At 39.9% G+C, this 14,540-nt stretch overlaps 1 protein-coding gene across 1 annotated transcript; it reads right to left on the bottom strand.

Moving 5' to 3' along the window:
• Window positions 1-10,054: 10,054 nt before the first annotated feature.
• LOC115775711 (axoneme-associated protein mst101(2)-like) lies at window positions 10,055-11,399 on the bottom strand. Its single transcript, XM_030723184.1, has 2 exons — window positions 11,271-11,399; window positions 10,055-10,892 (listed from the first exon to the last, which is right to left on the bottom strand). The coding sequence occupies exon 2, from the start codon at window positions 10,851-10,853 to the stop codon at window positions 10,056-10,058; it is 798 nt and encodes a 265-aa protein (XP_030579044.1). The 5' UTR covers window positions 10,854-10,892; window positions 11,271-11,399; the 3' UTR covers window position 10,055.
• Between the last annotated feature and the right edge of the window lie 3,141 nt (window positions 11,400-14,540).

Here is a 14,540-nt window from a genome sequence, read left to right as displayed (position 1 = left end):
CCAAATGGCTGCCGCTTTCTCAACTAACCTCTGTCTGCAGGTCATTCACATTGAACGCCGATGCTGGCAAAGCCTTTTCCGAATTCAAACAACTTTTCAGTTCTGCACCAGTCATTGTCCAGCCAGACCCTCACAAAGAGTATATCAGTAGGTGTATCTGATTCCGTGGTGTACGTGGTCCTCTCGCAACACAGTGACCCTGATGGTATCTACACCCATGTACTTTTGTCTCCTGTTGCTTGTCCCCAGCAGAGAAAAAGTATGACATTGGTGATTGTGAGCTGCTAGTGGTTAAGTTAGCCTTGGAAGAGGGGAGGCACTGGTTGGAGGGGGCAGAACACTGAACACCAAGCGTTTAAACACTCGCCGAGCCTAAACTCTTACCTTTGTTCTTTGGTCAGTTTTCATTCACTATTGCTTACTGTCCAAAGTCCACAAATCTTAAACTCGATGCCCTCGCTCGACAGTTCTGTTCAGAATCAAGTCTTCCAGGCACCATCCTCAACCTGTGTGGTTGTTGCCAGTGTCACCTGGAAAGTGGTAGACTTAGTGAAACAGGCTCAGCTGAGTGAACCAGATCCTGGGTCCTGGGTCATGAGTAACTGTAATGACTAATGAGTCTCCCTCCTTACCAAGGCAACACTACCATCCTAACAGTAATAGACCGGTCCTCCAAAGCTATACATTTCATTGCACAGTGTTCCACCACCTCAGAAACCCACATTTAATGGTCCAGCACATGTTTTGGCTCCATGGCATCCCTTCAGATATAGTTTCAGATTGTGGCCCAAAATTTATTTTTCAAGTCTGAAAGACTTTCTGTGAAGCAATAGCAACTAAGGTTAGTTTGACTAATGGCTTCTATCCCAAATCCAATGGCCAAACCAAATGGGAAAATCGAGAAATTGAGGCAGCCCTCCAGTGTGTCACTTCATCCAACCTTGCTACCTGGAGTTCATTTTGCTTGGATTGTGTATGCACATAATACACTCACATCTTCTACTACAGAATTGTCACCTTTTGAAGCCACCACAGTATACCACCCACCTCTGTTTCCTGTTAAGGAGGTAGAAATTTGCCCTCCGTGCAACACCATCTGCGTTGACGCTTCTGGAGGCAAGTAAAGACCACCCTGCTCCGGACTGAGCAGCAGAACTGTCACTTAGCAGACCACATGAGGTCCTCAGCACCATTATATTCACCAGGTCAAAAGGTTTGGCTTTCTTCCAGGGAAAATGCATCTCTAACAAACTTGCACCCAGATTCATTGGGCACTTTGAATGAATCATGAACCCCTCTGCACTCAGTTTGAAACTTCCAGCATCCATGAAGATCCATCCCACCTTCCATGTCTCACAGATCAAGACTGTATCCATTTTTCAGTACACCCTTTTTAAACTACATCACAATGTTCAGAGTCTGAATTCAGAGTCCTAACCTTGCCAACATGGCAGAATTGCACTAATTGTAATTGGGTAGTTATTTTTTGTTTAATTGTGAATGGTAGGAAGGGGAGGTTTGTAATATTGTAACAAGCTTTTTTTGTAGTTTTGTTTTTTAGTTGCTTTTGTTCTATATCTATCCATGAGATACAACAGTTGTCTTTTTGTATGCATTTGAGTAAATATTGTACTTGATTAGCTATGAAATACTGTTGAAAATTTGGTGTTTCTAGTCCACCATGTAATTTCTTATATAGTAATGTTGATATGGGAATTTTGGGATTCTTGGTTTTCCAATAGAATTTTGTAGTTAATGAACTGAGAGAATTAAGCCAGTTGTCTGCAGGTGTTATTGGGAGCATTAAGAATAGATAATTAGTCTGAAGTAGGATTTTCATTTTGACTGTTGCAATTGGGCCAATTAATGATAGCAGAAGGTTGATCCAGTATTTAATCATCTTCAGTCTTCTTTAACAAAAGGATGTAATTGAAGTTAAAACACTCTGTCAGCCTGGGGGAAATATTAATAGTTGGAGATTTTTGAGAAGTTATTGATTCTACTGAAACTTCCCTGTAACGAGTTATGTGGCACTTATAGATAAGACTGACTGCATAGACTGATTTTTTGTTGTGAATTGTTGTCTTTGATTTTATTGTTCTGGCATATTGCTGCAGCGAGTGTTTCAAAATAGTGAATAAAGATGGAAAGAGTGGGCATTCTTGTCTGGTTCCCCAGTAAAATGTGAAACTTTGTGATGTGACCCCATTTGTGGTTATTGTGGCTCTGGGTGAAGTGTACAGTAATTTTATCCAATTGATTAGTGACTCACCAAAACCAAATTCTGTAGGGTGCTGAATAGAAATCTCCAGTTAACTTTATCAAATGCCTTTTCTGCATCTAGTGATATTATTACTATTGAATAATTTTCAAATGTTGTCAGCGGCATTTCTAGTTTTAATGAAGCCGGTTTGCCATCATGCGTGACATCATCAATGAAGATTAATGATCCCATCCTAGAACAAGCCATGTAAGCCCAAGCCATGACATCACCTCCACTGTGTTTCACAGATGAGCTCGTATGTTGGGGATCATGAGCAGATCCTTTCTTTCTCCAAGCCTCTCCATCACCTTGGTAATGGTTCATCTTTGTCTCATCAGTCCATAAAACTTTTTCCCAGAATTCCTGAGGCTTATCTCTGTACTTCTTGGCAAATTCCAGCCTGGCCTTCCTGTTCTTCTCGCTAATTAGTGGTTTGCATCTTCTGCTGAAGCCTCTGTGCTTTTGTTCAGGAAGTCTTCTGTGAACAGTAGACTGTGATACCTTCACTCCTGCCCTCTGGAGGTTGTTGATGATGTCACTAACAGCTGTTCGAGGTCTTTCTTTAAAGCACTTACAATGTTTCTGTCATCAGCTGCTGCTGTTTTCTTTGGTCTACCTGTTCCACATCTGTTACTTAGGACACCAGTGATGACTTTCTTCTTCAGAACCTTCCACATGGTTGTTACTGGCTATGGCTGATGTTTGTGCATTGACTCTGATTGGTTTTCCATCTTCTCTCAGCTTCACAGCAGCTTGTTTCTCACCCACAGACAGCTCTCTGGTTTTCATGTTGTTACTCCTCTAACTATAAATGCACAGTCTGCACAGGCAAACCCAAATCTGAAACTGACATTCAGCACTAATTATTGTTTGAATACACCTGTCAGTCACATGTTTCATTACTTTTTTCTGGCAAGAAAAATAGGTAGGTTCAGACAAAAGGTGCTATCTCCTGAACTGTGTATCAGATCCAGATGTAAATATCTGGAAATAAAAGCTGTGATGTTGATCGTTTGTCTCATATTGATTAAATTATTTTTTTAAATTAAAACCCAAATGTTAAAAGTAAAGGGATTAGCCTGACTGTTCCAATACTTTTGGAAGGGCGTGTATATACAAACACAAAGGACAGTGAACACAAAAGAGAAACATGAATGAGGTGATTGTGGAGTTACAAATGGGACAGAGTTCATTATGTAGCTCGAGTGAGGGGTTTGTATGATGATGGTTGGCTAGAAGAGCCACGGGGCGATGTTGGAGTCACGGCATAGCTGTCCTTCATTGTATAATTTATCCACAATAATGGTTGCATATTTATTGTTCTGTGTTGTTTCATGGGGTAGAGGATTGTGTGTCAGTTGTTTATTTCCCATGGTAATTGATTATTAAGTCTGTACTTCATGCCTTTTAATTCCTGAAATGAAAAAGCACCTGACTCAGGCAATGAACCAGTTTGTGTGTACACAACAGACAAGTTAAAAAAAGAACCAATTTTAAATTGAAAAAACACACAATTTCTTCCAATTTCTCACAGTTTGACAGGCACAAGATGGTATTTTTTGCACCAACAAAGAACAATTTTGCAAATTCAGCTTGGTGTGAAGTATGCTCTTAAAAAAAATTAGGAAATTGGGCAAGTGGAGGACAAAAGAAATGGCCTAAAAAAATATTATCTACAGCACATGAACATGAAAGCCATGTCTTTAAGAAATTGAAAAAAAAAAAATCCAAGACCTGACATATAACCTGAGAGATGCATCTAGCCTTTCTGTGACCCATCCACTGTTCACTGAAGACTCATCAGAAATGGTCTCAGTGGGAGGGTGGCTGTCAAGAAGCTATTTTTAGCAAAGTGAAACGGGGAGACAAAGTTAAGTGGACTGACTTAAAAATTAGTGGCAGCAGGTATTATAGGTAGGTATTGATTAATTCAAATTTGAAATTTTTGCTTCAAATTGTTGTCACTATGTATGGTGGAGGTCAGGAAAAGGTACAACAGTGAGTTTCTACAGCCATCTATTAAACATGATGGAGCCTCTGTCATTGTAGGGCTGCAATTCAGCCAGTGTTGTTAAGGGTTCTTGTTAAAATTGATGGACTTATGGATGTTAAAAAAAACCACACTGTCAAAGTGTGATCCACCATGCAATACTAGCTGGAAATTGTCTGACTGACCAGGGCTTCATTTTTTAACATGGCAATGAGCCAGTGCAGTAAAAGCATACCTGGATAGAAAAACTCACAATGAAAGACTATCAGTCATGGATTCGCCTCTCCAGAGCCTGGACCTCAGCGTTACTGAAGTAGTGTGGGATCGTCCTGACAGAGAATGGAAGAAAAGTTGGCCAACATCCTAAGAAGAGCTAAGGAGTGGCCTTCAAGAAGGCTGGAGAGCTGTTCTTGAAGAGCGCAAGAAATGACAAGAAAGCTCGCCTAAGAGAGTTCAGACTGTGCTAAAGAATAAATGTCACATTGACTTTTAAGCTTATTAAAATTGTACAAACTCTGTGTTTGGCTTTTATACTGCATTTCCATATATGTTTGCAAATTTCAAGTTGCTATACCTATTTCCTTTTTTCCTAGCACAATATAAAGAAATGAGGGGTGGCTCATGACTTTTGCACAAACTATGTTAAAGTTTAATTTATTGTAGTATTTCATTCATATTATTAGCAAGCACTGGACTTCAGAATACTAAAGACACCAAAGGACATACCAGTGACACAGCTGAAAGCAACATGCTGGTCCCCAAGCACAGGCTCGGGTTCATGCTGGAGTTTACTGCGATTTGGACAGTTTTACATGAAATAATAAGCAAGAATTTTAAAGGTCACTGGTGTGCTCGATCTGGTTATAAAGTATTACTGCCCTGAACTATGTTTATGTGAAGATCTGCTGATTTATATTGAGTGTGTCAGTTTTTGTTAAGACTGCAGGTTTGTGTACATCTGACCTTTGGTGACCTTAGTGAGGTCAGGATGAACAGGCTGTCTGCTCTGTTTGGGTGTGATGCTGCATGAGGAGACGGAGCTTTAGGTACTGCCTGTCTGCTCTCATCCAGACGTAACATTTTCCCCAATACAAAGCTGTTCTTCCTCTCTACACTCTGAAATCAGAGTATCCAAGCAGTGTGTTAGCAAGGAGAAAAACGTAGCAAAATAGTGTGAAATTTATATGCTTTTGGTGATGTCCCGCCTGGCTGCAATAAGGAAGGACCAGGTAAAAACCCTGCAGTCAAGGTGGATGAGTCAGGCAAGTTACAGACAAGCATGGAATAACTAAAGCTGGACAGTATTTCATTATATAATAATTATGTTTGTGTCATTAGTAAAAGTAATTCCACACTATCCACATACAAAAGAAAGCTTTACAGAAAGTAGAAAAACATTATTGTGGTGTTTTCTTTTGTGGAGAATTAGCCAATAATGATAAAACTGCCCCCCTGTCCATTGGCAACTGTCCCCCGAACACAATTCTGCACCGCTGCATCCAGGCTTAATGTTGCTCAAGACATTTGGGATTGGTATAGTGTTTCCCTCTCCTGCACAGTGATAATGCTTCCAGCCAGACCACTCTGCAGCACTGAAACAGCTGCTGGCATTGGTTAGACTGGGCAACAGCACTGCCAGCTTTGGCCAGTGCAGGACTGAACAGAATAGATTCATGTTCTATTTGTTTCTACTGAACAGAGATTTCTGTGGACTGGCAACATGCGGTAAATGAATGAGTGGTAGTCACGCGTTTGTTATTTTCACTCCTTTTTTGAGCTGAGTGGTTTTGGTATTTTCCATGTGATGATCCGGTCCAAGTATTCCAGTGCTGTGAAGATGGAAATAATGATGTTGCAATAAGTGTTGGTACAATTTGAAGGAAGTCATTAAAGTGCCAGAGCTAGCACACAAGGCAAGCAGTTAAGGAATGTGGAAGGAAGTCAGGAAAACTTTAATGCTGGCTAAAAAACAGACATGACATGGTGTGTACACGTGTGTGTTAAAGATACTGTAGCTGTCCCTGCTGTGTCTAAACTTTTGAAATGAGAGGAAACAGCTTACTTTATCCAGTAGCAGCAGAATCGTAAAAGTCATAATGACACAGCCGTCTCTCCTTTCCTTTCCTCTCCTCTCTGAACTGCATGCTACAAGTGAATGAGTGGCATTTGGGACCTGTAAATGCTTTTTTAGTTAAAGAAAGGTATGAGAAGTTTAATTCATTAACTATTTATCTGTAAAGCCTCTAGTTCAAATGCAAAACATTTGAATTATGCCTTAAGGACCTCATAGTACCATGTTGTACATGGACTGGTTCTTGTATAGGACTTTTCCTACTCTGCTGAGCACAAGTGCTTTATGCAAGCATGTCTCATTCACCCATTAGCTTTCTACATCTAAATGCTTTCTACCAAACAGTCACACTTTGAACACATCTAGAGCAATTTGGGTTTCAGTATTTTGCCCAATGACACACTGACTGGAGCAGCCAGGAATTGATCCCCCAACCTTCCAATTGGTAGTTGACTTGCACTGTGTCCTGAGCCACAGCCACCTCTAGAAGATGTCTCAATAGAGCACGTCACTGTCAGACTGCTGGCTTACTTTGGGTGCCTAGAGTTCTTAAAGGAGAATGGGAGTAGGCCCGTCTTCTGTGGAACCAGCTCCCAAGTTTAGATTTAGGAGTGAGACGCTGTCTCCACTTTTAAGATTAGAATTGAATCTTCCCTCTCTGATAAAGCTTATAGTTAGGGCTGGATCAGGTGATCCTGTACCATCCCTTAGCTGCACTGTTGCTGAAGGCTTACCATGATGCACTGAGCATTTTTTGTCACTCCCCATGTGTTCATATACCACTATTTAATTTAGTCAGTAAATAACTTTAAAGTCTGGCTGTCTCCCATGTGTGTCTTTTGCCCTGTCTTCCTCTGCTGTCTTCTCTCTCCCCTCACCCCCAGCTGCCCCTCCCTGAGCGTGGCTCTGCCAGATTTGTTCCTGTTAAAAGGGAGTTTTTCCTTCCCACTGTTGCCAAGTGCTTGCTCACATGGGGTCATCTGATTTCTGGGATTTTCATCTAATATTGTGCCTGGAGGTGATTGTTGCTGTGATTTGGCACCATATAAATGACACTGAATTAAACTGAACTAAACATGTCCAACAGTAAGGACGCATGAATGTCAGAACCAAATTTTACAGCAATCGTGATATTTGCTGAGATGCTTTAGTCTGGACAAAGTAGTGGATTGTTGTTATCTGTTCTAGTTTGATTAAGCATGCAGCGGTGCACTGAATTGCATTATATTGTTGGATGGGCATCTTTTACTTGCTGCAGATTCTTTTTCTCTGCTTCGCTATTAGATTAAATTGTGTGTCCTGTTTGCTCATCCGCAGCTTTATTTTTAGTCTTTCGATGTTCCCGTCACTTCTGTGGTGACAAAATAAATTATTATGTCATAGTGAGTCTATTTATATATAAGACCAAAGTCTTATAATCAGACTGGCTGAAAGCTACTAATTCCTTTTTTTCTTTCCTACATTGTTTTTTGGTTGGATATACACACACACACTGATAAACACAGATAAACAACAGCATATGTATATTTGAACTTAATAAAAATAAAATAGAAATTAAATGTATTAAAGAAATAAAAAGCAAGAGTAGAGCCCTGGCTGTCAATTCAAATGAAATGTTCTTTAATGTAGACACATCATATTTTAACCTGAAGAATAAGACTGTTCAAATATTTATGGTCTGTATTTACATTATTATCAGAAGCTTCACTGAAACAAAATCTTTCTGAGATTACATGAGTCTTACACTGTGCTTTACAGTTTCCTCTGTATGTAGATCAGTTCATGTGATCATTTTGATGTTGCCTTATCCATCAGTTTCCTGCTTTGCTCCCCCTTTGGTTGATCATGTTGCTGTGATTTAGCCCTCCAAAAGCATCAGGAGGGTCCATGCCGAGCATCAGCTTCTATATTCCCACTAGAGTCAGATTTCCTGAAGCATTTGCTATTTATATCTGCATAAATCTTCTCCCTAGAGGGAGATGTCCTTGTCTTTGTTTTTATCAGACAAACAAGAAAAATAAAAAACTCTAAAATCTAAAAATACAGAATATGTGACAGCAGGTTAATACGCGAGCCGCTTAGATGCAGCTCTGCATCACTGACCCCCCCCCCCCCCCCCCCCCCCCGTCTCCAAAATATTTTCTTCATATTGTCACTGTACTAACATATTTAATCAATTCTTGCACATTTTTACCTCCATACTCTTAAGCTTTAAGTTACAGACCCTGGAAGTACATTGGGGTGAGTCAAACGTTTTTAAGTTAGATCACAGTTTCCAGCATTTTTGAGCCCTCATAACTTAAGTACAGCAATAATCCCTGTGAATTTATCAAGGCTGAAAAACACATTAAAGCTCTGTTAAAATCAATTTCACACCCACCTCAGTTGTCACGATGCAAATATGAAAAAAAAAAAAAATCACTTTCCATCTGCATGATTTTTTTTTTCTATAATCAACCTTCAGTATCTGACATCATGGAATATAATTTTCAGTTTCAGTAGCAAATCCACATCAATTTAATGCCTGTGATGTAGACTAACTTCAATTCAATTTTATTTATATAGCCCCAAATCACAGTTGCCTCGAGGCACTTATATTGTAAGCTAAAGTCAATAATGGAGAGGAAAACTCCAACAATCAGACAACTCACTGTGAGCAAGCACTTGGCAACAGAAAGAAACCAGGCTCTGCTGTGACCAGCTGGGGGTGAGGGGAGGCAGACAGGACAAAATACATGCTGTGGAATAGAGCTGGATATTATTAATAACTGTATATAAACACATAGAGAGTGAAAAGAGGTAAATGAAGAAGAAACTCTCAGTGCATTATGGGAACCCCCCAGCAGCCTAGGCCAATTGCAGCATAGCTAAGGGAGGGTTCAGGGTCACCTGATCCAGCCCTAACTATAAGCTTTATCATAAAGGAAAGTTTTAAGCCTAATCTTAAAAATAAAGAGGGTGTCTGTCTCCTGAATCCAAGCTGGGAGCTGGTTCCACAGAAAGCTGTAGGCTCCGCCTCCTTGCTGCACACCTGTAATCTCACACTGACCTGATTAACTCAGCGGCTTTGAGAGAATTCCTGTGTCACTTTCAACTAAAAATGTCATAATTTTAACACTTTCTTGCACTTGTCTGCTATTTTTTGAGCATGTACAGCCCGTGTCACTCTCTCATCAAACCACAACCCAAAAAAATGAAATTTTTAAAACTTTTCATCAACTCTGGTCCATATAATTTAAACTTGATTCTTTTCTTTTGATTCTTTTCTTGATTTTCCTTGTAAGAAACATTTTAGTCTTAGCTGAAAATTAAACCCATGCATGCATGGATTGATGGAAATAAATGTTATGGGCAAATTTTGTGAAGTTTTCTTTTTAAGTATCAGATTTTGGAGGTTCTGTACTTGCGGCTGTGTGCTCGTGACCACCGAAGTTAAAAGTTATTTGGATAATGCTTCAGAATGAGTACTTGGACTCTTCTCCACGTGGCTGCAGAGATAACTAGAACAAGGGTAGGCAACATTTTATTCCCTCAGTTTCTCACTGATTTTCAAGAAAATATATAAATATATATAAACCAAAAACTCTGTTTGAAAAGTTTGACTCCTTTGTATCACTCTGGTGTGCAATCGAGACAAATGAACTAAAACCTTTCATGTTTTGAAACAAACAATTTATTCTTCTGAACTTTGTACAATATTTACAGATATTTATAGTATTAATTTGAAGTATTTACAGAATTGATTTGAAGTATTTACAGAATTGGTTTGAAGCATTTACAGAATTGAGTTCACATCTGTTTCGTAGCTGCTGCTTCTCTTCTTCCATTTGCTGCTTGAGCTTCTTCTTCGCTGCTTTCATTTCTAGTTCAAACTTCTTCTTCTCTGCCTTCATTTCACGTTTCAGCTGCTTCTTTGCTGCTTTTTCTTGCTCTTTCAGTTGTTTCAGTGCTTTTTTGCAGTCTTTCGCTGTCATTGCTGTCTCTGTCATTTCTGCAACTTGAAATCCTTGTTTCTTGCCATTCAGAGCTTTCTTTAGATTTTCCAATTCCTCCTCGGCCATCGGTTTATCTTTTTTTTCCTGCTCTAACTCTCTCTGCACTTCCTGCAGTTTGTGCGTGACCTTTTCTGCTTTGCTCTTCAAATTTGCCGCTTCTTCTTGTGCCTGATTTTTACTTTTCCTCTCTTCTTCTAAGGCTTCCTTAACTTGTGACAATTCCTTTTTCAATATTTCCACTTCCTTCTCTGCATTGCGGCTGTCAATTATTGACTGGCACATCTCCCCTTCCTCCTCTTGCAGCGCTTTCATTATCTCTCGGAAGCCTGTTTTTATTCTCTCAATTTCCCCTTCTGCCTTCAGTCTTCCTTCCTGTTCCTCTTGCAGCGCTGCTTTCACTTCCAGCAGTTCCTCCTTTAATTTAATATTTTCTGCCTCTATGGCTTTAAAGGTCTCTCGCAGACTGATCAGCATGGACACAATCGTGCAGGGCGACGCGTTCACCAGGCCCGCTGTCGGGTTGTGTTCGCTCATTGTTGTCTTCACGGAGGAACGACAGATTTATTAGCCTCCCTATGAAAATATCATTTTTTTTTAAAGTGCTCTTACAGTTTCTTCTCAATCAATTTGCAGCAGTTCTCACAGCAGAAAAGTCTTTCCTCCATTCCAGGAAATTAATAACATTTCAAATAAATCCTTCACATTTCATTTTTGTGCCTGCGCACCTTTTACTCTGCATTACACCTGCATTTTTGCAGTACTCTTTTCTTATGGTTTTGATCCAAGTACACAAAAACCAGGTGCCTTTTGCACAGGTGAGTGCGAGTTATGAAAAATGCTTTACCTGTTTGGAGAAGTGCATTAAGCACTTTTCTGCTGTGAGAATTGTGTCAAATCAGCTGAGAAAAGTTTTAATGAGAGGAAGGATTTTGCATCAGGAAATGAAGCTACCTTGTAGAGTCTGGGAGCAGTGGGTACTGTTCTCCGTCGCAGTAGTCTGCAGTACTTTCTGTGGTACTTTCTGTTTCTGCTGGCACTTAAGACGCTGCAAGTGTTGTGGGCTCTGCCTGTTGTTTGTTGTGGTCTTTAAAAAGTGCTGAAACTAAGCGATGCTCTGACATCAGAGTTCTACTATCACCTGAAATGTGTAACAAGCCCCGCCCACATAGAACAGAATTGTCAGGTGCTCCTGTTGCCTAGCAACAACAGCTGCTACTGACCAATGGACACTGACAAAATATTCATGTTATTGGGATTGTTTCATCCATCCATTTCCTTCTGCATATCCTTTTAAGGGTCCCAGGGGGGTCGGAGCCCATCCCAGCTGTCATAGGGCGAGAGGCAGGTTAGACCCTGGTCGAGTCACCAGCCTGTCACAGGGCTAACACACACAGACACACAACCATTCACACCCACACCTGTGGGCAATTTATGATCACCCTTTAACCTAACCCTACTAACTGCATGTCCTTGGACTGTGGAAGAAAACCAGAATGCTCACAGGAAACCCACCCAAACACGGGGAGAACATGCAAACTCCACACGGAGAGGTGCCGGCCAAGTGGACTCGAGCTCGGGACCTCGTTGCTGTGAGGCAACAGTGCTAACCACTGCACGGCCCGTCTGTTTCGTGCAATAACCTGATTAAACTCAAAGCCATAACAAACTGAAAATCTACACAAAAGAAAACTAATAAATGTAATCAGAGATATAACAAAACATAACCCAAAGAACACACCACACTGGGCTATCGATGCAGAACGTGACAGGCTCTGCCTTCCATTCAACTTTTAAAATACCCCAGAAAGTAAACCAGCAGTCTCAAAGCGAAGAGCTGTATTTGGTGTTATGGTACTATGATGGGGCCTGATTATTCAAGGCCTTGTATGTGAGGAGAAGAGTTTTAAATTCAGTTCTGAAACCTACAGAAACAGGTGCTGTACTGATACCCTGGAAGGTTTGTTTGCTTTCTTTTTAGCAGCGAAGAAAAAAAAAGAAACGTGCATTTAGAAACGTGCAACAGTGTCAGTGCACAGAGCTACTCCTGTTACAACATTAAAGATGTTGTAAGGAGATTTTTTTGTTTCTTTTGCAAAGTAATTAAACAATTAGATCTTGTACATTTTACAGAAAAAGAGGCATCTTTAAAAATAATTAATGATCACATTGGTCAGAGAGGTTTCCTAATGCAGTCTCACTTGATAAAATGTGTTTCTTGATCTGCAAAGATATTGTGCTTCCTTTGTAACAATGTGTGTTGTAATCCTTTCTTCCTGCATTTCATCCAAAGCTATGGGGCTCCATGCACATAAATCATACCCACTCTGTGCTGCTACCTCCCCACTTCTATCTTAGTTGGTTTCTCCTAAAGGATATTATTATGTTCACAAATGTTATTATGTGCATTGTCCAGTGAAATGTTATTATCTCCTTGCAGAGCTCATTTTACACTCGGGTGCCGTCTTGAGGCAATGAGACAGCTAAGTCAGTGTCCATGCCTCCCCTGAAAGTCACTGGCACACTGCTAGTCTTATATTCCATTAATTTGCATGTTGCTAAAGAAATAAAATGCTGTATTATTAAAGTCATGTATAAAGTTGATCATGTAGGCAATGTGAGCGTGACCCTGGAGACTGGAGGAGAGTAATATTTTCACTGGTGTCAGAAACACTGTAGGACTCCCCTGATCATAGTTTTAATAACCAAGATGGGTTTTTTTTGGTTTTGTTTTTAAACTGCCTGTCTGGCAAGCAAAATTATAGTCTGCATGCTGTTTTGAGACAGATCCAAGAGGATCTTTTTAAAAATGCTTCTCTTAGTAATCTTTATTTTTTTCATTTTTAAAATCTTTATTTTATTATTGATATTGGTGCTATACAGTTTGCAGTTAGCTGACAGGTGGGAAAGTAGTGACAGAAGGACATGTATGTATGTATGTATGTATGTATGTATTAATCTTATATATATATATATATATATATATATATATATATATATATATATATATATATATATATATATATATATATATATATATATCCTCCTAAGACCCTGCGTCCAAATATAGGCACATTATATTTTGGTTTTGCTGCACCTTATATTTCATTCTGCTCAATAGTGCTTTATGCTTTGTTAAGCCATGTTGTTTTTGTTGTGTTATGCTATAAAATAAACCTACTGTCCCTATTTGAGGACTTTTGTTTTTTAAACAAAAGTATGTAACAACCATGTAAAAAAAATACAACTTCCTGTTTGAAGAGGAAGTGTAATGTATATAGATATCAGATCCATCTAATCACAAATAGTTTCGAGAAATTAAAAATGCATGGCAAACAGTAGTTCAGGTCTCAGGAGGATATATATATATATATATATATATATAGTCTTTGGACTGTGGGAGGAAACCCACGGAGACACGGGGGTAGAGTCCACACAGAGGGGTCCCAGTGGTTGATTCATAGTCAGGGCCTTTTTTGCTGTGAGGTAATAGTGCTAATCACCACTGTGCTGCCCTCCTTAATATAGAACATAAATCAGATAATAACAGTAAACGTACTCTCAGTTATGTCATTTCAAACTAGACAATGATGGAGAACAGGGCCCTTTATTTACCTCCTGTCCACCTTTCATCCACCTCTCCTTCTCTTCCTCTCATCCTGTTCCCTCCCCTTCTCCTCCACTAACTTCTTTTCTGTTTCTGTTTCTCTCCTCTCCTCCACACGTTCATGAATTGACATTCATGAACAACGATACACGGCATGCTCACACTCTATCAAGCCTACCACTTCAGGGGCTATGCTATAGGTTTGCCTTGTTCTTGAATGGAGTGGTGATGTTAATTAGTTACAGACTAACAGACATAAACAGGCATCATTCCTGCCAAGTTTAGGTTTAAACTTTGCTGTTGGACCATGGGGCTGCAGAAGTTCCACTTTCACATCTTGGTGCGCAGTACCCACAGCAATGATCTTGGCCAACCGCTATTGCTAGCCAGTCTCCATTACTGTGGTACTATGACTGTAACATCAGTAACTGTCATTGTCCCCTCGGGACCTTTCAGAGGCTCCTCAACCAGCTCCCCCTCCGTCACATCTCCCAATTCCATCTCTTTGCCCTGAGTCCCATACACATTGATATATTACATATTAATTTACTTGACATGTGATGTGATCTGTCTGTCTGTCATCTTAAAGGTGCAGTGTATAGTTTTTGCAGAAATTG

Source organism: Archocentrus centrarchus, unplaced genomic scaffold (assembly GCF_007364275.1).
Source record: "Archocentrus centrarchus isolate MPI-CPG fArcCen1 unplaced genomic scaffold, fArcCen1 scaffold_24_ctg1, whole genome shotgun sequence".
Classification (NCBI taxonomy): Eukaryota; Metazoa; Chordata; class Actinopteri; order Cichliformes; family Cichlidae; genus Archocentrus; species Archocentrus centrarchus.
Note: the sequence above shows the minus strand (reverse complement) of the source record. Positions and strands in the feature narration are given on the sequence as shown.